The sequence below is a fragment of the Ursus americanus genome, chromosome 1 (assembly GCF_024610735.1).
Source record: "Ursus americanus isolate L20-20 chromosome 1, mUrsAme1.1.p, whole genome shotgun sequence".
Lineage (NCBI taxonomy): Eukaryota > Metazoa > Chordata > Mammalia > Carnivora > Ursidae > Ursus > Ursus americanus.
In genome coordinates this window covers 24,850,855-24,873,067 of record NC_142127.1, presented here as the reverse complement: position 1 = coordinate 24,873,067, position 22,213 = coordinate 24,850,855, and the positions used below count along the sequence as shown (strand labels likewise).

At 38.3% G+C, this 22,213-nt stretch overlaps 1 protein-coding gene across 1 annotated transcript in view; it reads right to left on the bottom strand.

The window, feature by feature from the left end:
* Positions 1-22,213, bottom strand: part of ARHGAP15 (Rho GTPase activating protein 15) — a 597,544-nt gene that overhangs the window by 559,968 nt on the left and 15,363 nt on the right. Inside the window, exon 2 of the mRNA XM_045782563.2 lies at positions 8,734-8,912. Within this exon, the coding sequence (XP_045638519.1) occupies positions 8,734-8,898 (165 nt within the window). The 5' untranslated portion in view covers positions 8,899-8,912. The remainder of the gene's footprint in view (positions 1-8,733; positions 8,913-22,213) is intronic.

Below are 22,213 nucleotides of genomic sequence, written 5' to 3'. Positions count from 1 at the left end.
CGTACTTTACCCACATCTCTTTAGGAACACAGGGATTCAAAGGCTGGATAAAATACTTTCATGCCTCTCAACACAAACCTGAGAGGGTAATTAAACAGATGGTAACAATAAACCGAATCTGAACACATCAGGGACTGCAGTCCCTTATTAGAAGCCTTACACAGCGAAGGGAGGGGAACAAGCAACTCTGGGGGAAGTGTTTTAGCAGCCAACACCTTTATGTCTGCCCTGACCTCAGAAGCAGAAGCTAACCAACCATTTAGGGATGGGGGTCTTACCACCTGAGAGAGGGCATACAAGAGGCCTTCTGCGTGCTCTGAGGGGCAGGAATGCAAAGGACTCTAAAGGAATACAATGGTCCTTAGGATTGCATTCAAAGATGTCGGTTTTAGACACACCAGGTCATTACTGCAAATCCACCATACCTCCCCCCGACCCCACTCCTACACACACACACACACACACACACACACACACACACACACACACACATCAAAATCTTCTAAGTTGGAGGACTTATGCTTGAAACACTAAGCTATTTTATTCTACATGAGGCCAAAACCTGATTACACAGGTATTCTGAATATTTTCAACCACATTCTTAGCAACAGAATGTTCTCCTATTTATTCCATCCTCGAAACGTATTGCAATTCTACTTATTTCTCAGATCTTCATATTGTCAGTTTGTCCTGAGTTAAATTTACAAAAGAGGGGTCTTGAAGCAGTTTGATATTTCAGCTCGTAGACGTATGCATGTGGTTATTTTTCCTAGAATATAAAAATAAGCTGAAATATATAAATATTTTATACATCCCTCTGTATATCTACATCTCTATCTATAGAGATATAGAGATGTGTATATATATACTATGTATATATGTATAATAGATGTATATGTGTGTGAGCTTAAATACATAAATATTTTATACATCTCTCTCTGTGTATCTACATGTACATCTATAGAGATACAGAGATGTGTATATCTGTGTTATATATGTATATATGTATAAAAGATGGATATGTGTGTGCGTGTGTACACACAGAGAAAGTATCCACTACATGCAAGAATGGATCTTGTTGCTGTGGAGGTTTACAATGTTATTGTGCCATCGCACATGCAAAGATGCTATTTTGCCATTACATAAGGCATTTACAACCTAGGGGATAATCAAGTCAGTGTTTGTTCTTCTTCTGTTTCTCAACCTGCTTCAGTTCTCTGCTGCAGTTGGCAAGTTCTTTGGGTGCCATTTATGAGAAACATTCAGTATCAGTACAACAATGATTTAGCTTAACTAAGTGCTCGAAGCAAAGGCCAATGTTCAACATACGGTGTTTTCGATTAATCAAGGTTATAATGATGATCTATTAAGGGACATTTTTGAAAACCAAGGCAAATATTAAAATGGGAAAATTACAAAGTGTAGACAAATGTAAACCATGTGACAAACATCGTTTTGCACCTAGCGTGTTACCCCTTTGTGAGCACACATCACCATGCAACGCTGTCTGATGTTAGTCTTGGGATTTTGATACTTAGTGAGTATAAAAAGACTGTTCCCATCTTCTGATACAATTACACCTAAAATGGCACCTATCAGCTTAGGAATTTGCCATAACACTCTCTTCATAATATTGACTATGGTTCCAAAGTTATTTTAAGAGGGAAGAGTATAATATGAATTAAATAAGAGGTGCTGCAAATAATTCAGTGGAAAAACATAGTTGCTCCCACACAGAGTATTAGGTAACCTTTTTTTAATTAGAATGTACACTTTTAGATTACTGATTATGAACATCAGGGGACCCGAGATTTTGATTCATCAGTAATTCTCCTTTATGTCTACACCAAGATGTAAAAATGAGACCTCTGGCTCTAACTTGGTATTTCAGAGCCTTTCCACGCTGGTGCAGAAGCTGTTTTACCTGTAATCTCTAGTACTGCTCTGCCCCCTTGTGCTGCTACAGTGAACTCAACAGAGGAACAGTTTGCCTTAATCTTTGTACATGAACTACAGAAAAACCCCACTGTCACTTCTCACTTTTCTGGCAAGTTCAAGGTCAGTGTCTAGCTATTTTCAGCTCATCTCTTCTTGATCCATGCAGAGAAATGACAAGGTAACGTGATTCGGGGTCAGCTGTATTACAGGAACCGTTACATAAATGGAGAAAGTGAAAATCAATCCTAGCTGACAGTGACTTCGGGATAATCAACGCTCACTGGATGCCTCTGTCAGCTCGCCTGCATCAAACACCGTGTGACTTCTGTCAGATCTTTTTAATAAAACTATATTCTCACTTTCAGCAACCTAAGTAAATATTTCACTTGAGCTGAACTTTTTAGACGATGTTAGCCTTCTGGATTTGTAAACCGTGCCAATAATTCTTTGAAAAATTTCACGGATAATACCTATTATCCTGAGGTTTGTTACTGACCTGTGAGATGGGAGGTAGTGCTGTAAAATATGCCCTCCTTTTTGAGTGCTCTAGGAGAGCTTTCCTGCAGACTGTTGCTTCTCTTGCATTAAGCTCAACGCCTTTCCCCAAGTCACCCTCGGCCCCAACTCTTCTCTCTTCCTTGGGAAGACAACCCCTGAATCAATCATTCCTTGTTGAGAGGTTAGGTTTCTTTCTCCTCTTTAGATGTTCATCATTGCTTTTCTTTTATCTCTGCATTTTCTGCTAGGACACTCCCCTAATACAGAATTGGAAAGGCAGCATTTAACAAGATGTTCCCCGTTAGTGGCATTCCTTCCTGACAGCACCTGATATGTCAGTTCAGGGAAGGAGCTGCTTTATCCCACCCACCTTGTGCTCCCTTGAAACTGTGAGGCACGGCGGTACTCCATTGAAGTACAATTTACCATAATATTAGTTGTCAGTAAATTCAAAGACGGAACTCCTAAAGCTATAAAATGGATTAGAAGCAATTTAAAAAAGAATTAACAAACTAGAGTAAGAGTATACTGTCAACAAACAAATGCTCCATCATAGGACTGTAATTTGGAATTTTAATTACCCCTCTGCTTCTGTAACAAAACAATGTCTGAACTGGCAGCGATTTGAATCTCTCACAGGTCATTGAGCATTCTAGTTAATTACTCTATGAATAGCCTGTTTTTCTCCCCTCTGGAAACACGTTTCTAATGGCAGTCAAGGTCTGACAAATGTGTCATCTACATAATTAGCTAGGAAGCAACACAAAACATTAAACATGCTTTGTGCCGACAACTATCAAAACATTTCATTTGTTGTCAATTATTCATTACTTTGTAGGTTCTGAAGGGGTTGTTATTATGGAAATAAGTCCAGATGCTAACAAGGTTAGAGTTTTGGATTCAAATTAGTAATCAGAGGACTAACTTTTAAAAAAATGTATCTCATGTACATTCAGCGCCATGTTCAATCAGTAGGAGATTATAAACAAATTTAGCTATGCTCGAGTTAAAATGAAAACGACGCAGCCACGAACGTGAATTCAAGAGCCTCTGCTCATTCTTTGAAGCACAGACTCTCCACTGTCATTGTAAACTTTCTGAACCTTTGGCAAGTCCAATCTGTGCTTGGTAAACGAGAGTTAAACATTTCACTGCATGAGCTGACATGGGCGAGCAAGGAAGGACAAGGAAAGAAATCTCTGGTGGTTTTCGATTCCCCACCCCCACCCCCAGCGAATATTATGTAAAAGTCAAAATTCTAGCAGATAAACTTTTGAGTCTGCAGCACACTGGTTACCTTAGGTAACCCTTGCATTTCATGAGTATTTTTTCTATTTCTGAAATCCGGTTTCTTTTATTACTGCTTTAATATTGTATATAAAGCCAAGTATTGTCTTGAAAGCAGCACTCCTAACGTATATAGAGGATATAAAAAGATTTCTCAACAAAATTGACCTCTCAGTGGCAAAGAAAATTGCAGTGGAAGACACATTATTGCGTAGTCATATCTGAGGCTTGGATCTATGGAGAGTCTCACTCCACTGTCCTCTAGCTTTCCCTTATAAACCAAAATGGCTTACAAATGTCATCCACAATAGTCCAATAAAGATTAGGAACAAAACACTGTCCTTACATTGATGAGATAAGAAAGATTTAACTGCAGAATGCCGTGTACAGGAACAGTTCATAAGGCTTGTTCTCGAATGAGAAAAATAGAATTCAAATTATATTTGTGTGTGGCTAGAATTTAATTGAGATGATCAGTTTATTTTCTACATAATGTTTGATCAGATGCCTGTACGACAGAGGTAGATAAAAAGAAAAGAAAAAAACATTCTATCAGGAGAAATCAAGAAGACCCGTTATCTACAGAGTGTGCAAAATATGTCAGGAAATAATTCTACCCAGAGCACTGAGAATGCTCAGTTAATAAAAAAAGATCAGCCACTCGCTAAGAGAAAATAATTGTCTGTATCTATATTTTTCAAAGCAAAAGGCAGCCACATCTTACACTAAATAGGACACATTAAAATAAGCTTTAATAATCTTTATGCAGAAGGAAACTAATCCATTTTCAGATCATACGATCCACAGCAATAAAAGGAAATCATCAAACTAAAAACAATTTTAGAAATGGCTGCAGACTCTCATTTAATTAACATGCAACAGATCATATATTTATGAGGAAGTCAAAATATTTAGGAAGCCTATAATCCTGTAAGCCTTAATGTGGTATAAAAACAACAAATAAATGCAAAGTGTTACTGTTATACATGCCTGCCTGATCAATGGTTTTCACATATTGATCTATAAATGGAGTTGACAGTCTGTGTTGGCTGCACATTTTCCAAGCAGCGCTCTTTTTGCAGAAAACCAATACGGGCAATTACCTTTGTTTGAGATGCCAAGTCTTATCAATTCAATGTGATTTAGTGTCATTTTAATTAAATATCAGGATCCACTTCAGGACAATTTATACAAACAAAGCCTCAAACCTAACTATAAGCTTGATTTGAAGTAAACATGGCCAAGTCCTACAGTCTCATAATATTTCTCAAAAACTCTGCTAAACAGAAGGCTTATATTTTTAGTAGCAATTTTTATGTCTGCCTTTTTGGCTAGCCACAACTTTGGCAAGTATCCTATAATCACAGAAGTAAGAAACAAAAGAAAATTGTTTCCCCTTTTTCTTTATAATATATTAAAAAAGAAAAATGTACACGCACTGTCTGTTAATGGACGCAGAAGGAGTCGTGTACGTTAGCATTTAGGAACGGCTCGACCTAAGTCCTTATCCTAACAATCATAAAAAGATATTTCCCTGTCCACGAGGGCCATGAATAAAGTATTGCACTTCTGTGGAGTTTACAAGATGGAAATGGTGAATATTCATACATGTGGCTGCTTAAGACACCAGCATTAAATGCCGACACTGCTCCTATCTGCAAATCCTATGTCTGCAATTTTCCTGATTTGGGCTATTTAAACTCTTCATTAATATCTATTCTAAACTGTCTAGTAGGCTGGAGCTTCCCTCTGATAAATAACATCAAAGCCACATTAAACCTTTTGCAGCAGCTATTTGCTGGATTGCACATTAGCCTTTCAGCACTTAAAGAGGCACACTTCACTTGCCCCCCATTTACGCTCACTAAGCCGTCTGCTTCTGTGTTTCGCACATTCGGGTAAATAAGCAGTCCACCTTTAAGAGGTCTCACTCCAGTGCTCAGGATGAGACAACAAATCACTGAGACCAAAGAGCGTTCCTTCCCCACCAAGCGGAGGTCTCCAGCTCTCTCTCACAGAGAGGCAATTTTCTGCTAACCACGTCCTCCCGTGTCCAAACTTCCCCCTCTCCCACATTGGCCAGGTAGCAAAGTGGCCTTTTCAGATTTTGAAAAGGCATTGATCTTATTAACTACAGAAAAATGGTTATTTGGTGTTTAAAGAAAATGATGCACACCGCCAACGAAATACTAATGGAAGATTAATACCTGTTTTACTGAAATGCTTCCCTGCAGCCCTTAGGTAATGAAAACTGGAATGTAACTTCACCTGTGTTTGCATAGCACAGGGTCGAATAAATGTTTATATTGGCATGTCAGCCTGCTCCTCTCTTTAGGATACCAAGAATATAGGCTCTTCTGACATATCCAGGGGAATTTAATATGGTGTTCCAAGTTCACAGTCATGTTAGACATATTTTTAATTGAACGTGATAATAAAGAGGATTTTATGAATTAATGACAAAATTATACAATTGATTGGACCTGAGAACCTTTTATCATTGTCTGTAATAAGTTGAATCGTTGTGAATGTAACATCAGATTCTTATGTTATATACTCCAATAAGTCCATATTACATTTGCATAATAGGCATGCCAGGGGACACGTGGTATGTATGTGCCACATACATTAAATACGATGCAAAACATATATACGCGTGTGTGTGTCTCTAAGTAGTCCTAATTTTTTTCTGTACAGATTAAACGTAAGTGTCTCTGTTACAACAAAACCATGCTGCATGTGACCCGTGCACACATTTTTACAATGCATCTCCTCCTGCCTCTCCTAAGTTCAAGATCTCCCCCCTTGACCTCACCCCAACCTCTAACTTCTGAAAAATCAAGTTCTTAGTTTAGCTTGAGCAGATATCTTTAACAGGCTTGTTTGAATAAATATGCCAAAATACTTTACATTCTGTCAGTATCTAGTCAGAAAATTGTGCATGGAAAAAAAAGATGAAAAGAACCGAGACAGAAAGAAAATTAGTGCCATGGCAAGCTTTCAATACAGTATCTCTGAGCCAAGTTTTCTCGGTGAAATGACATATCCTCACTAAAATACCCCTTTTATATAATTATGCACTGAGCACACATAACCAAAAGTAACTTTTATTTTTGTTCCTTATCGAGGAATACATATTGCCCAGGCTAAGAATGCGGAAACAAAAGCTGGGATAATTATAGCTAATTTAACTTTGGAAAACTCTTCTCTAGCAGTCCAGCATATAACCCCCCAAACTAAAGTTATGTAACAAGGTAATATCAACAATGAGAAACTGCATGATAAAATCCTGCCCAAAAGTGAAAAATGCTAATTTTGTCTCATTTAGCAGCTGGATACAGAAATGCTCATTAGTTTTAAGAGGGTTAATCCTTTTAACTTTTGCATATTGATATGCCAATTATGCCTAATTGTACAAGAGGCATCAGTCAAGGTAATAGTGCATAAACACATGAAAGTTATTAAGTACATCCCAACATGTAATAAAGTAGGTGTTAATTGGTAGCTGAGTTCTGCGGGCTATTGAGGTGGATAATTCATTGAGAGATGGATCACTTGTAATTTCTCTCCATAATTCCTTTTGCAGTCTCATGCTGTGATGTTTTCATGCTTGTCAAAAACAACTGCGGCATAGTGCCTTTTGTTAAACACAGCCAATAAAATATGTTAGGCATCATTAAATATACTTAACTTTTAAACTTTTTCAAAGGTACAGTTCTTACTGATAATACATTATAGAGATTCCAATCATTTACTCTAACCACTGTCTCGAGTTCAGAGTTGAGGAACATTTTAGCTGGTTGAAAAGCAAAGTCAGGCTGGCAGTGTTGTGCCTCCCAGCAGACAATACTTTTAAATGAGAGAGTAAATAAAGAAAAACACATCTCTCGGTACCTTATCTCAGGATGTATCTCCCACTCCCGACATATAATCACTGGCTTCCTCGTGCTAAATTTGTCTATAATACCTGAAGAAACCATGATTAATACCATGTACTTCTCAAGCTCTTGAGAGGGTGGTGGGTTAATTTCGCACTCGAAATTCAAGTGAAAACAGAGGATAAATATAATCGGTAACATGCTACTCAGTAAGTTTATCCCATTTAATAACTCAGTTAGGGAGCTGAATATTTCATAGGCCCCTACGATATTAACAGAACACTCAATTAATAGCTCACATGTTTCTGCAGAATGACTGGGACTCAGAGCCTGTCCCCAGCTAACCTATTTCCCGCTCTCGCTCTCACTGTGAGAAACAAAATAGATCTGGGGTCCAAAAGAGTGGCTAACATTGCATAAATAATTTTGTAACATCCTATGGCCTCAGCTGCAAGTTACCACCATTATGGAAGAAAATTAACCAGAGGAGACTCATCGCAATCAGTGTGTTTAGTGGCTCAGGATGCGTGCAGGGGCAGGGACACAATTGGCAGTAGAGTTCATCTCTAACTATTTTATTTCAAATCTTCCTAATGACACATTATCGAGACAAAATGGCTTCCTCTCCAAGCCTTCCATCGCCACACCATTTAAGCTCATTCCAAATCAAATCGTAATTCCAATATTATATATCGTTGGGAGATTTTAAGAAAGAGATTTTCATGGTTTTTTTTTTTAAGATTTTTTTTCCCCTCAGTTCATTCTTAGCTAATTTTAGCCTCTGGCTTTTCAAAGTGATGTACTGTATTTGGAAGTACAAACACCACATGCTAGCATAACCTCATTATTTTTATAACACTGAAGCATGATAGTGGAGGCCCTTAAAATGAGTCAAAGGTGCTCTTCAGTCTAGCTCCAAATCCACTTTATCGCTCTGGATTAAGCCCAGCTCCTCTCTCGCAACTGGGGATATTATTATGACTATAAGTAGGCAAGATAAAATGCATTACAAAAACAGTTTTCTCATGCACATTAGGAAAACAAATAAAACAAAGCTAATTAGTTGGGTTTTTTTCTTTTTTAACGGAATTCTGTATCACGGAACATGGGGGTTTGGGGGTATTTGACTTACGGGTTCAATGACCTTCCCAACATCCGTAAGGATCATGGATTTACTTTGGCTCAGCCTGTCGTGGTGGCTGTTGGCATTTTTGATTCTCATTTGCACAGCTCCGGTGCCTTGACGGGTGGAATTCAGTGTTTCCACAGAGGTATCAGAATTCGTAGACTTCTGCATATTATAGCGTTATCCTGATAAAATATAAAAGCATCATGTTATTCTAAATATATCTTTCCAAGAAAAACTTGGTGGGGTGCAGGTTCCTATTCATCACTAAGGTACAAAAATGCAACAATCTCCACCTCTCTGAATAGTGGAGAAGGTAATTACTTTGCAATTGTTTTTATCAAGTGGGGCCTCTGTATGTGGACAGTACTATGCATGCCAGAGGACTTCCAAGTTCACAGCCAGCATCCATACTTGTGTTGTTCCTAATCCATTACAGAAGTCCTAATGGCAATATGATAGTCTTCCTTATGTAGAAATGCCAATTAAACATCTTTGGGGTGTATGCTGTTTTCATTCACAATGTCACTGACCTTTTACCCACCCTATCCCACCCCACCTCGACACGCTAACCGCCCCCCCCCCCCCGCAGCCTTTTTTGGTGACCAAAAACCTACATGGATAAGGTCATATTTAAGTGAGTAGAACTGGCTTTAGGGCAAACTAAGCTAGTCGCATTGACTATGAAATATGTTTGTTGGCTTGGCCTTCTTTGCATGGTGCTCAGTCCTATCCCCTACCCCCAATCACAATACCCAAGGAGGGAAATTAAAGAAAGGTCCTTTGTCCACCGCCATCTGCCAACTGAACTAGATTCAGTAGCTTTGTTGGACATAATGTTGATGAAGAATATGAAAAAAGAGAAAATCAAACCCATTTATTTATTGATATTTGTTTTAATGGGAGAAGTCTGATTTAGGCAGGAAAATTCAGGGCAGGCACATGCTAAAGGAGAGGCAGAGATGAAACAATAATTGGAAAAGCAAGTGAAGAGAACTAAACCGTGGCAGCATCCGCAGGCAGACTAGGAGGGCTTTAGCTGCTTCGCTAAATCCATAATCCTTTTCAACAGCCCCTCTCCATAAGCCCCTCCGAGGAATATATCATCTCATTTAAAAGAGAACAATTACAATGCAAACACAGCTTCTGAGCTTCTAGAAACAGACCCCCATGTGGGCTGATTGTTGTCTCCCTGTCTCACCTATAGACATTCCAGAGCTGGCCTGGGCACATGTGTCCAATAGTAGAAAAAAATTGTCATCAGTTACAGAGGCCAGGATAATCTAAAAGAAGGATTGTATTTTAGGGAGCTAACTGTATTGGTACCCGTATATCTGTTGGAAGACAATGGGGTTAGCTAGCATCATGGTAATGTTGAAGCTAAGAAAAGAATGAAAACATTTTAATAGGAGGCCAAGTGTTACCTCATAATTGGTACCAGTAAGGCAATTGAGTAATAACTTAGAAAAGAAGTTAATATTTGTTGAGCATTTACTATGTGCCAGGCAATGCACTCAGTGATTTAATTCTTGCAAAACTCCCAAGAGATAGATATTAAACTCATACTTTTTTAGAATAGAAAAATAAAGATCAGAGAGACTAATAATTTTCCCAAGAATAATGGACAGAAAAAGCGGAGGACCTGTATTTTGTTCCAAAACAAAACAAAACACCCATACTGGTAAACAGACACATTCTAGTTACCTCAACAAGAGGAATGGACTATTGATGCATGCAACCACATGGATGAATTGCAAATTCCTGAGTGATAGAGGCCAGGCCAAAAAAGTACCTATGGTGTACTTCTGATTTCATTTATGTAATAGTCCAGAAAATGCAAGCCAATATTTAATTACAGAAAGCTGATCAGTGATTGCCTAAAGATGGCATGAAAGGAAAAATGGATTATGGTGAATACAAGGAAACTTTTGGAGGTGACGGATATGTTTGTTAGCTTGGCTGTGGTGATGGTTTAACAATTGTACGCATATATTAAAAATGATCAAATTGTATAAGTACTTGCACTACTGTATTTCAGTTATACTTCATAGAGACTTTTACAGGAAAACTGTTTTAAAAATTACTTAATTAAGTTGACTTAAGTTTCTTAAGTCTTTATTTTGCTCATACTTTCATTTTTATGCTTCATGAGCGATATATTATAAAAACTCATCTTGTTGAGAATAAAAGAGCCATCTCAATAAGACTTGAAATAAAAATTTGAAGTAATAAAAAAAGAAAATCTCATCTCCACTATTCCATAGGAATATAATAACAGCTGCTTTGATGAGAAGGATTTTAAAATGTATCAAATTTGACTACTAATACAGACAGGGAATCTTACCTCTACTCTACTTCTAACTTGAATAAGATATAGAGTATTATTATATAGATAACTGCTAAAAAAAAAAAAGTAAATGCATTTTCCATATACCCCAGTATAGGATAATAAATTTTTGGTTTTATTCTGTGTATTATTTATTATTGAAGCTATTAATTTTTCATAGCCAATCAGAAAGTATTTCACAATAACAAAGCAAATCTATGAATTTTCGATATTTATGAGGATTCTACTATTACTATCATGAGTTTTCCAGAATAAACTACACTAAAATTTGTATGGAACCACAAAAGACCCTGAATAGCCAAACCAATCTTGAGAAAGAAAACAAAGCTGGAGGTATTATGATTCCAGATTTCAAAACATACTACAAAGCTGTAGTAATTAAAACAGTATGATACTGGCACAAAAACAGACACACAGATCAGTAGAACAGGGTAGAAAGCCTAGAAATCAGCACATGATTATATGGTTAACTAATCTATTACAAAAGAGGCAAGAATATACAATGAGGAAAGGACAGTTTCTTCAATAAATGGTGCTGGGGAAACAGGACAGCTCCATGTAAAAGAATAAAACTGGACCACTTTCTAACACCATACACAAAAATAAACTGAAAATGGAAAAGACCTAAATGTGTGAGCTGAAGCCATAAAAATCCTAGAAGAGTACACAAGTAGTAATTTCTCTGACACTGACTGTAGAAACATTTTTCTAGATATGTCTCTTCAGGCAAGGGAAACAAAAGCAAAAATAAACTATTGGGACTACATGAAAATAAGTAAAAAGCTTCTGCACAGCAAAAGAAACCATCAACAAAACTAGAAGGCAACCTACTGAGTGGGAGAAGATATTTGCCAGTGGCATACTTGATAAAGGGTTAGTATCCAAAATGTAGAAAGAACAACTTAACACCAAAAAAACAAACAATCCAGTTAAAAAATGGGCACAGGGGGGCGCCTGGGTAGCGCAGTCGTTAAGTGTCTGCCTTAGGCTCAGGGCGTGATCCCGACGTTCTGGGATCGAGCCCCACATCGGGCTCCTCCGCTAGGAGCCTGCTTCTTCCTCTCCCGCTCCCCCTGCTGTGTTCCCTCTCTCGCTGGCTGTCTCTCTGTCACATAAATAAATAAAATCTTAAAAAAAAAAAAAAATGGGCACAGGACCTGAATAAACACTTTTCCAAAAGACATACAGATAGCCAACAGACACATGGAAAGAAGCTCAGCATCACTAATCATCAGGGAAAGGCAAATCCAAACCACAGTAAGATATCACCTCACACCTATCAGAATGGCTAAAGTCAAAAAAAAAAAAAAAAAAAAGCAGTAGTAAGTGTTAGTGAGGAGACAGAGAAAAAGGAACCCTCGTACACTGTTGGCGGGGAATGTAGACTGGTGCAACCACTGTGAAAACAGTATGGGATTTCCTCAAAAAATTAAAAATAGAAATACTATATGATCCAATAATTACACTACTGGGTATTTATCCAGAGAAAACAAAAACACTAATTCAAAAAGATACATGCACCCTTGTGTTTAGTACGGCATTATTTAGAATAGCCAAGGTGTGGAAGCAAACTAAGTGTCCATTGATAGATGACTAGATAAGGAAGATGTGGTATATACATGCAATGGAATATTATGCAGCCAAAAAAGGCTGAGATCATGACATCTGCAACAACATGGATGGACCTAGAGGGTATTATGCTAAGTGGAATAAGTCAGACTGAGACATAGAAAGATCGCATGTTCTTACTCACACATGGAGTCTAAAAAACAAAACACAAAACAAACGAATAAACAACAATAAAAAGCAGAATCAGACCTATAAATACAGAGAACAAATTGATGGTTGCCAGAGTGAATGAGGGTGGGGAGATGGGCAAAATGGGTGAAGGGGAGTAGATGATACAGGCATCCTGTTATGGAGTGAGTGAGTCATAGGGATAAAAGCCACGGGAAAAGGAATAGAGTCTAATACTGTAATAGAGTTGTTCGGTGACAGATGGTAGGTATCCTTGTAGTGATCATAGTAAATGTAAAATTTTGTCAAATCACTGTGTTGTACACCTGAAACTAATATAACATTTTGTTTCAACTATACTCAAGTTCTTAAAAAGTTAAAAATTAAAGCACGAGATTATTCAGGGTATATTTTAGTGAATAGAGTTAGGAAAAATGAAAGAATGAAAATTGAGGGATTGTCATTATAATAGTGGCCTTGGATTCATGGTAATTAGACTGGTTGCATGAAAAGGGGTCATGATGACTTCTAGTGACAGTACTGTCTGTACTGATCACCTTTGTGGTTGTGTACAAGCCTACAGACCTCTGTTTCATCACTGGGAAAAAAAAATCATTAGTGAGTGGGTCAGCCAAGAGGATTGCTGTGATCTGTAGGATTCTTTTTACTTTACTGATGCAGTCAAAGAAAGTATTACTGAAGATTTAGAAAGCTCAACAATTTTAGGCAGATAAGCAACAAGGTAAATGCTTTGGTATCACTTGATCCTCAAGGAATTTGGATAGAGGTTGAGGGGAATCTATGATTAAACACAGAAGTCTTTTAGAAAAATCTGGGTTCTCTTCTGAGTGCATGTAAGCCTTGATCTTTCATGTTACTCATTAGATTGAAATAAAAGATGGTGTGTTTGTAATGCTAGTGAGGGAAATCACTAGGGCTAAAGCCACTATCTTCCGGCCAGGAGCATGAAGCCACTGTATTTACATAGCCTTGCCACGTGCCATTTATAGAACATGTTCCTTCCTCAGAGTCTGCACGAATTTCAATGTCAAATCAACACTCGCATTCTTGCAATGATTTTACAATCAACTCGTTATTTGCCTAGTGATGAGTTACTGTCAAAAGGCTGGATTGCTTAAAAGGCCTCTCATCTGGCTTCCCCACCTATTTTCTTGGGGACAGGCTGCAGAAAAAATCTTTCAGAATCTTCTTTCTTCAGACATTTTTGTTAGGCTGACTACTCCTCTAGTTGTAGTAAGGTGATTTCTCTCTCTTCACACTTTCTCTCCTCTAGCCATTACTTCCTTTCCCATCTGCCCCCATCTTCACATGTTGTTGATACCCCAAGGCACTCTAGTTTTTCTCTTTATTCAGCTTCCCTAGTAGTTTGTGTTCTACAATTACATTCACTAGATATTATTTCATAATTGTTCTCGTATTGGCAAATATTTGACAGTATCTAACTTCGCAGAGCACCATATTGCTCTGAGAAGAATACAGTATGACACAAAACCCCCTCCTAAAGATTTCCACCAGCAGAAAATAAATGATGCATTCAACATTTATGGAGTGTCTCCTAAGTGGCATGCACTGTATCACAGGTTGGAGATTCTTTTTTTTTTTTCTTTCTTTCTTTCTTTCTTTCTTTCTTTCTTTCTTTCTTTCTTTCTTTCTTTCTTTCTTTCTTTCTTTCTTCTTCTTCTTCTTCTTCTTCTTCTTCTTCTTCTTCTTCTTCTTCTTCTTCTTCTTCTTCTTCTTCTTCTTAATATCAGGTGCCTTATGGGTTGGTGAGGGTGATAGAGAAACAAATCAATAATGAAGTGGAAATAGAGTTGTGTCCATGTGGGGAGAGGAGTAACGGCATCAAACTCAGGTGGAACTGGGAGGTGGAGAGAAAGTGTGCAAAGGTAGATGAGTTGGTGCTGGTGCTAAGTCAGGACAGGTTAAGCATTTCAGACTAAGGGCTCAGCAGTCCAAAAGTATACAAATAACTGTGAGATTATAACGTGGATGTTTAAACGTGCCATGAAGGGAAAACATAGTACCAAAAAGCTCAAGGAAAAGAGAAATGATGGCTTTTGTGAAGAAAAGGCATTTAACCTCAGTGTGCGTGAGTCTGTCATCTTGCTAGCCTCTCGTGGGGCTGAAGGACTAACTGAGAGCCCCTTCCTTCTAACCCAGCAGGACTGTAAGGGGCTGGTATTCTAGACTCTCTGAAGGAGCAATGAAGGAAGAGAGGTTTCCATGGCGTAATACACAAATGCATCGTATAGATGAAATGAGTGCAAGACAGAGGTGTGCAGGACCCCCATCCCCTGCTCGCAGGACCCAGGGATGTGCAAGAGGAAGGAGAGAGGACAGAGGAGGAAGGAAATCTGAGGGGCTGAAAGAACTGCTATACTAATGGCTGTGGAACTTTTAACTGTTGCACTTGAGGGCTCAGAGATGATTTATTTCCATCCCTCCTGTTAGGAGACCCTCATACAAAGTGGAGAAGGTTGTTTTGGCCAAATTTTTCAAGTTGTATTTGGATTCCACTTATAGCCCTTTCTCTTTACCCTCATTCAACTTCTCATTTTCTCCTTGCCTGCATCTTAATACTCTATTGTTCCTCTGCCAGACACCCTATGATCCTTTTCATATTTTGGCTGCCGAAGCCCCCCTCTGCATCACCTACTTAGGCCCCGTCTCACCTACAGAGTCAGCATTTCTGAAATTCCACCATCCATTCTTCCTTACCCATCTCCTTTAAACATCTGTCCTCTCGGTGAATCACAAAGATGTAGATGGGAGGGAAATACTTAAACAAATTCACATAATGGCATGGATGATTGTTCAAACTTCCCTTTAACTCTCAGGGAATCATTTACCTGAATCTCAGACTGGAAACTCTTCTGACTACGTGGGAGAAATTCTTGTAGCAGAAGAGCTATGGTCAGACTACTCCATGTCTGATCTTCAATGAATTCAGGGGGAGGGAGCATTTGTGACTAGGAACAGGACACTGGCATCAAGTCTTAGTAAATGGTGTCTCCTGGAGTTGTGCAATGTGAAGGCCCTGCCATGGTGGTCTTATTTCTGAGTGTTTATGGAAGAAGGTCCTAGGGGAACAAACTCCATTATGAAGCCTGCCCAACCTAGAGGCAAAGCCTCACACCCCAGGGTTTAGCAGGACTTGGCTCCAAGCATCAGAGAGTGAAGGTGCTCGCAGGAACATACATATCAATTTCACAATGCACTAGTCAGAAAGGCAATGAAAACCTGCAATTTGTGAGTCTTTCCATGTTATTATTCCAGGAACATTCACAGGCCTTTGAAATCATTCTGTTGTTTCACCCCCGTTTTCTTCCCTCATTGACCCTCAACTTTCTCTATTTCATAGAGTAGATTGTAAAATCAATAACATTTGTCTATGCTTACTTACATTCCACTTAGTGACATCAAACATTTTGTTAGGTATAAGTTATATTAAGTTTCATGTGATCGTGATGCTTATTCAGTATTCCCCTTGTTCTTCCTAGAACATATCATCTACTCATTATGATTATCATAATCATCATTATTATCAAAATTTATTAGAGAAAACAGTGTTGCCTTATGCATTTACATTCTTACAGGAGGCGCAGAGAGCCGTGGTGAATGACTAATGAAAATATTGAAGAATTAGTTCATTTTGCATGTGTCTAAAATATCCATTGATTTCACAAAACTCTCCAAATAAATATCCCTGAGTGAGAAATTGAAATGTAAATCACTTAAGACTGTCTTCACAATTTCTCTAGACTTCCTGATTTTATTTGTGCCAAAAGAAGAGCAAGAGGAGCTTGTGATATTGCTCTAGTTCCACTTTCAATACTGCTTTAAAAACAGGAAACCGTGATGAGAATGCACTTTTTTAAGAGCCACATAAACTGGCTCCACTCACCAGACGAGGTTCAATGGTATTCTGGGCCTGATTCTCCCACTCCCACCGCCAGTACCCAGATAGGAGTGAATGTGATAATCCGTCTAATCATAAATTTCATAGCTGCTCCATCAATTATTTGTTGCACTCTGCTAATTACACTAAGGCTCAGCAGCTTGCCCTTTTGAGTTAGAAAGTATATTTTTGACATCTCTTTCCCATCAGTAGCATTAAAAATAAAAGTGTAGGAAGAATTATTTGGGCTAGGAGAAACTGAATAAGCACGATGTTACCATCTCCATGCTACAGAGCAGAAAAGATTGAAGCTCAGAGATACTGAGTGTCCTTCCCCCACTGCCACAGCCTGTTCACAGTAGCTCCAGGACAGAACCCACGTCCTGCATCTCCAAACATCCTTGCTTTAGTTGTAGACCCCCAAGCCAAGTGGAAACCATGTATGGGAAAATAAGGCTACAAGAATTCCAAAGAAAGTCTGACAGAGATCAGGCAGATCATATGATCATAGTAAGCCATATTAGGTATATATCATGTACATCTTTCAATTTAAGTGTTTATAAATCTACCTGTGCTTCCTCACAAAACAATAGATACTTAATAAATGTTTATTGAATATATAAATGGAAAACAAATTAGAAACCAGTTAATGCCAGTGTACATAGCCTAGCAAAACCAATTGGAAAATGTCTTTGATCAAGTCGATTTCTTATTTAAAAAAATATGTATAAGTCACTCTGGCCAATGTTTGGAAGGTCCAATGAACAATGATTATTGCATGATAAGCTGGGGCAGAAAAAAAAAGTAATGTTTTTCATGCCTTCTAAGGCCCATCCTTGGAGAATAATATGGATTTTTAAAAATATGAAGGATACCTTAATTTCATTTCAGACTAAAACCTTTTTTTCTTTCTTATAAATTTAATGAGTACCTTTAATGACCATCTTAGAATTTAGAAGGGTTATTTGTTCTGACAATAGGAAAAGTCTTCCTTGACTTTCAAATTCCTTTAGATGCTTCATATGATTTCTCCAAACAGAAGGACTCCCTTGCCTGACATGGATCACCACTGAAGATGTTGTGAGGAGAACTGTCACAGAGGCAAGCACTGGGGGTGCCCTCAGGGAATTCCCATTCCATGAGCGTTAGCCTCGATTTTCACCCTATGGCAAGTGAGCTGTCTGGTCACCCCACCCACCACAAGCTACAGTTTCCTCAACACCCAGGAGCCCTCTGTGGCAATATGACTCCATTCCTTTTCCAGAATATGTGGGAAGTGCTGTTTCTTCAGGTCTGCTAAGGAACTCAAGGAAACTCCACAGACAAATATTACTTCTGTGAGAAATTCATTTCTATCCCCTGGAAAGATCTTATGTTGATCTGTGGTAGAGCACAGTCTGTTTGTTCCCCTGTGGAAATGACTTGTGGCCATGGTAGCTCCAGTAATGTGTGGCACAACCTTCGTGCTACACTTTCCTGACAGGTCAGTAATTAACTTGCATTGCAATTGTTTGTCGTCTCCACCACAGCAGCCATTTACTAAAATAACATTTTAATTTCAGTTTCCTTCCAGTTCACTTTCCTTTTCTTTTTTCCCTGTGGCTTCTACATCTCTATTAAGTCTAATTTCCCCAGACCACTTCCATAAGCAGAGAGAGTGCAATAAAACTCAGTTTCAAAAATGTCAAATATAATGAGAAAAGAAGATCAGAGTAAAAGAATTTGACCATAGCCACCCCATTGGGTAACATTGTCTTTGACTAGGCAGGTGTTATATATAGGAAATGTGATAATAAGGCTTCACATTTATTTAACTTAACTTAATCAGGGAATCAGGGTGATATTCTGCATTTACTGACAAAGTTTGGCAAGTCAGCTGCATGGATAAACTGTAGTACAGTTATTGTCATTACCCGTGGGCATTCTAAATGGTGAAAATGACAAGTAAAATATATTTCTTAAGTAGAATAAGTCCCGGACAAAATTGTGTGACAGGCAACCTTGATCTTTTTTTAGATCATGATATCTTGTTGCCATCTCTCATCCCCTGGGCACCTCAGGGAGCAAAGCAACTGATTTACATTTCAAGTATTTTATTGAGGCTTTACCCTGAAAAATAGACTTATTAGGTCCCACAGTTTCTACAAAAATTACTGAAAACCCCCGGGGAAGACATGAACACGCTTACCTACCATGGAGTCTGGTAAGAGTGCAATGGAGGGTGGGACTGAGGACAATCTTAAGGCAAAGGTGACATTTGACCTTGATGTTGTATAGAAAAAAGATCCACAAGGCAGAGCAGGGTTGTCAAAGGCAGTACTGGCCGAGATCACCAGATTTAAAGAAAAACAGGAGTGAAACTCCACAGCAAACGGTGGAATATGGGAGGGAGGAAAGATAGTCCATTACGGCTGGATGGGGAGAATCTTGCCATTTCTAGCAAAGCATTTGGGTGTTGTCTTATAGAGCCCGGGAAACTTTGATGATTTGTTTCAGGCATAATCCCCTCCCAAAAGATTTGGTGAAAAGACACCCAGGGAAATGGATCCCCAGCCACTGAAGAACGGTAGCATTCTCATGGGACGCCTCTCATGGGATGCCTTCTTTATTTAGCAATTAACTTCAAATCAGAATAAATACCATAGCATCTATTTGTAAACACTGATCTTATGATAGAGCACCGGAGAAGTAATCTGGGAAAAAAATACTCCGAAACTTCAGGAACCTCCTTTTGAACCTCTGGGTGCATGTTTAATGCTTCCGGTCACCAATTAAGTGAAGAGAAAGGTGCAGACTTCACAGGAAACACAGAATGAAGCACTTAAGGAAGAGATATCAAAGGGTACAATTACATCTTACTAAGACACAGAAGAAAAATAAAGCGAAGATTAGTAGAACTGCTTCTGAATTTCCCTCCGGTGATCAGGTAAGTAGTACAAAATTGAAAAGCAAATAGGAATAAAATGCCTGTGCTATTGTAATTATGTTTAGGCAGCATAAGAAATTTTATGAAATGGCAATCTCCTTAGATACACAGGAGAACCATAAGGGGCATAAGTAATGCAATCCTCCCTCTGTTTCCTCTGTCAGTTTTGACCTAATCTAGCAAGAAATGCTGAGCCATTTTCCGCCTCTTGCGTACAAGTATCAATTAAGGGAAAACAGGGTGACTATCTTAGGGCACTGAATGATGAAATGTCACTTAAGGAGAAAACATTGGGTGTAGAACGAGTTGCTCAGCAGCCACATTAGGAAACACCGACAAAACAAGCCGTCTCAGACACTCTCTGGACAGGACCCATTCTCTGATCTTTGTTGGAAGAGTACCAAGGGCAAAAAGTACATTTTAACCTGTGATTGCTCGTTTCTTGGGATTTCATGTTCCATAACGTTTGATTCCTAAAGGATGTGACTCAGTTGCAAAGCCCTTTCATCAAGCCGATTAAATCTAATCACGCATTGATTGCAGTACACCAGGACCCCTCTATCTCTATCTTGGCCAGCCCAGGTTAAAATATGGGGAAGCTGCATATTGCATAATTAGTGTTTGACAGTAATTAACAGGAGTCAGTAATTGACAGTAGTCAAATATGGCTGACATTTGTTTTATTTAGCAAATTTGTTATTGTATCCGATTAGTCTTTCCCTAATGCTTCTGTCTTCAAAGTCTGAATTGATTGGATTGGATTTCAGTGCCAAGGGGACATGTCTGAAAATGGGACAGTAATGTCATAGTCCATTGTTGTGACAATGACACTATTAAAATAAAATATTTCAGTATATTTCCTTTAATGCATTTAAAAATTAGTTTCTCGTTCAATTATGCATATATAAAATACATTTTAAATAGTGTGTGTGTATTTGTGTGTGAGTCCATGTTTGTGTATAAAGCACAATGAATTGTCACAAACTGAACACACTCATGTAACCACATCCAAACTGAGAAACTTGACAGTCTCAGCATTCCAGAAGTCCCTGAAACTCCCTTCCAGTCACTCTACACCCACCCCACTAAAAATAATCATTATTCTGTCTTCTTAATTTTGCCTATTTTTAAAATTAATATAAATGGAAAACCTGGAGTACGTACTTTTTATTGCTGAGCTTATTTCACTCAAACAAGTTTATTTGTGTGGCTGATTGCTATGTAATATTCTTCTGTGGAGTGCTTATAAAAAAACTTTAGTTAGTTCTTCTTTTAGGTTCTTTGTTCTTTTACTGATTTGTAGAAGTTATTTTTCTACTCTGGATACAAGCCATTTTAAAATATATATGTTGCAATAATGATCTTTTCCCACTTGGGGTGACTTTTTACTCTCTTCATACAATCTTTTCATCAATAGACATTCTTAATTTTAGTATTGTCCAATTTATCATTTATTTCCTTTTAGGATTAGTGATTTTTTTTTTTTGTCCTTTTAAGAAATCCTTGCCTGATCCAAGACCACAAAGACTATTCCTGTATTTTCCTTATAAAGATTTGTTGTTTCAACTTTTATTTTTAGAACGGTGATTCTTCTGGAAATAATTTCTGTGTTTGCTGTGAGATAGGGGTATCTTTCTAGAGAGATAATTCATATGTATTTCATATATATATATACATATATATATTTCTTTTAATTAGAAAGGCCTGCCATCTCTCGTGGTTTATTGAGGTGAGAAAGGACCAGGATCTGGCTCTTGATCTGAAGTAGAAAGACACTGGGGAGCTCTCCTATCCACAAACGTTGACAAGAAGTGCGGTCGTATCCAATAATCACATATATCAAGGAACACTGGCAACTGGGGATCCAAGGTGAATAGAAAGATTTATCCGACAGATGGGAAAAAACAACCACTGACAATCTGAGAAGGGCAATACTCAGAAGTTCAGATTTGCAAACTGTTATCAACTAGAAGGTTTGTTATTAAATGCCAGAGTTCTGATTACTGGGTATTTGTTCAGCCCTATCTCAATTATCCAGAAGGAAGACTGGCAGTAGAGAGGTAGGACTTCAATCCTAGCAACAGAATGAGGCAATGAATGACCAGGTGACCAGCAGAAGTTGTGGTTGAAGACAGAGCAAATGTCTAATGAGGAAGGGCATGACTTGCTGAAGGACTGGGACTTGTAAATAAGGGAAAGACACCTATGTATGCATCGCAAGTGCAGACCAAAGCCATGATCACTTGTTATAATTTAATATTGAACTCACAAAATTCCATTCCACTGGAATTAACTAAAGATTAACTGCATTAAACTAAGATTTCTCCAAGGAGTTAAGGTCAGAAATAACTTGAGTTAAAAAGGAACAAATGGCTTTACTAGTGAGGAGTAAGAAAGCTATACAACAATGATTCCGTGTCATCAACAATCCAAAGCTTCATCAACATGCAGGCTCTACTGCACGTTCCAAAGACTCCCATCCAGCAACACTAAAGAGGAGCCTGAGAAACTCCCTTTTTGGCCTTGACCCTGGTGATTGAGAGGCACACTGCACTTT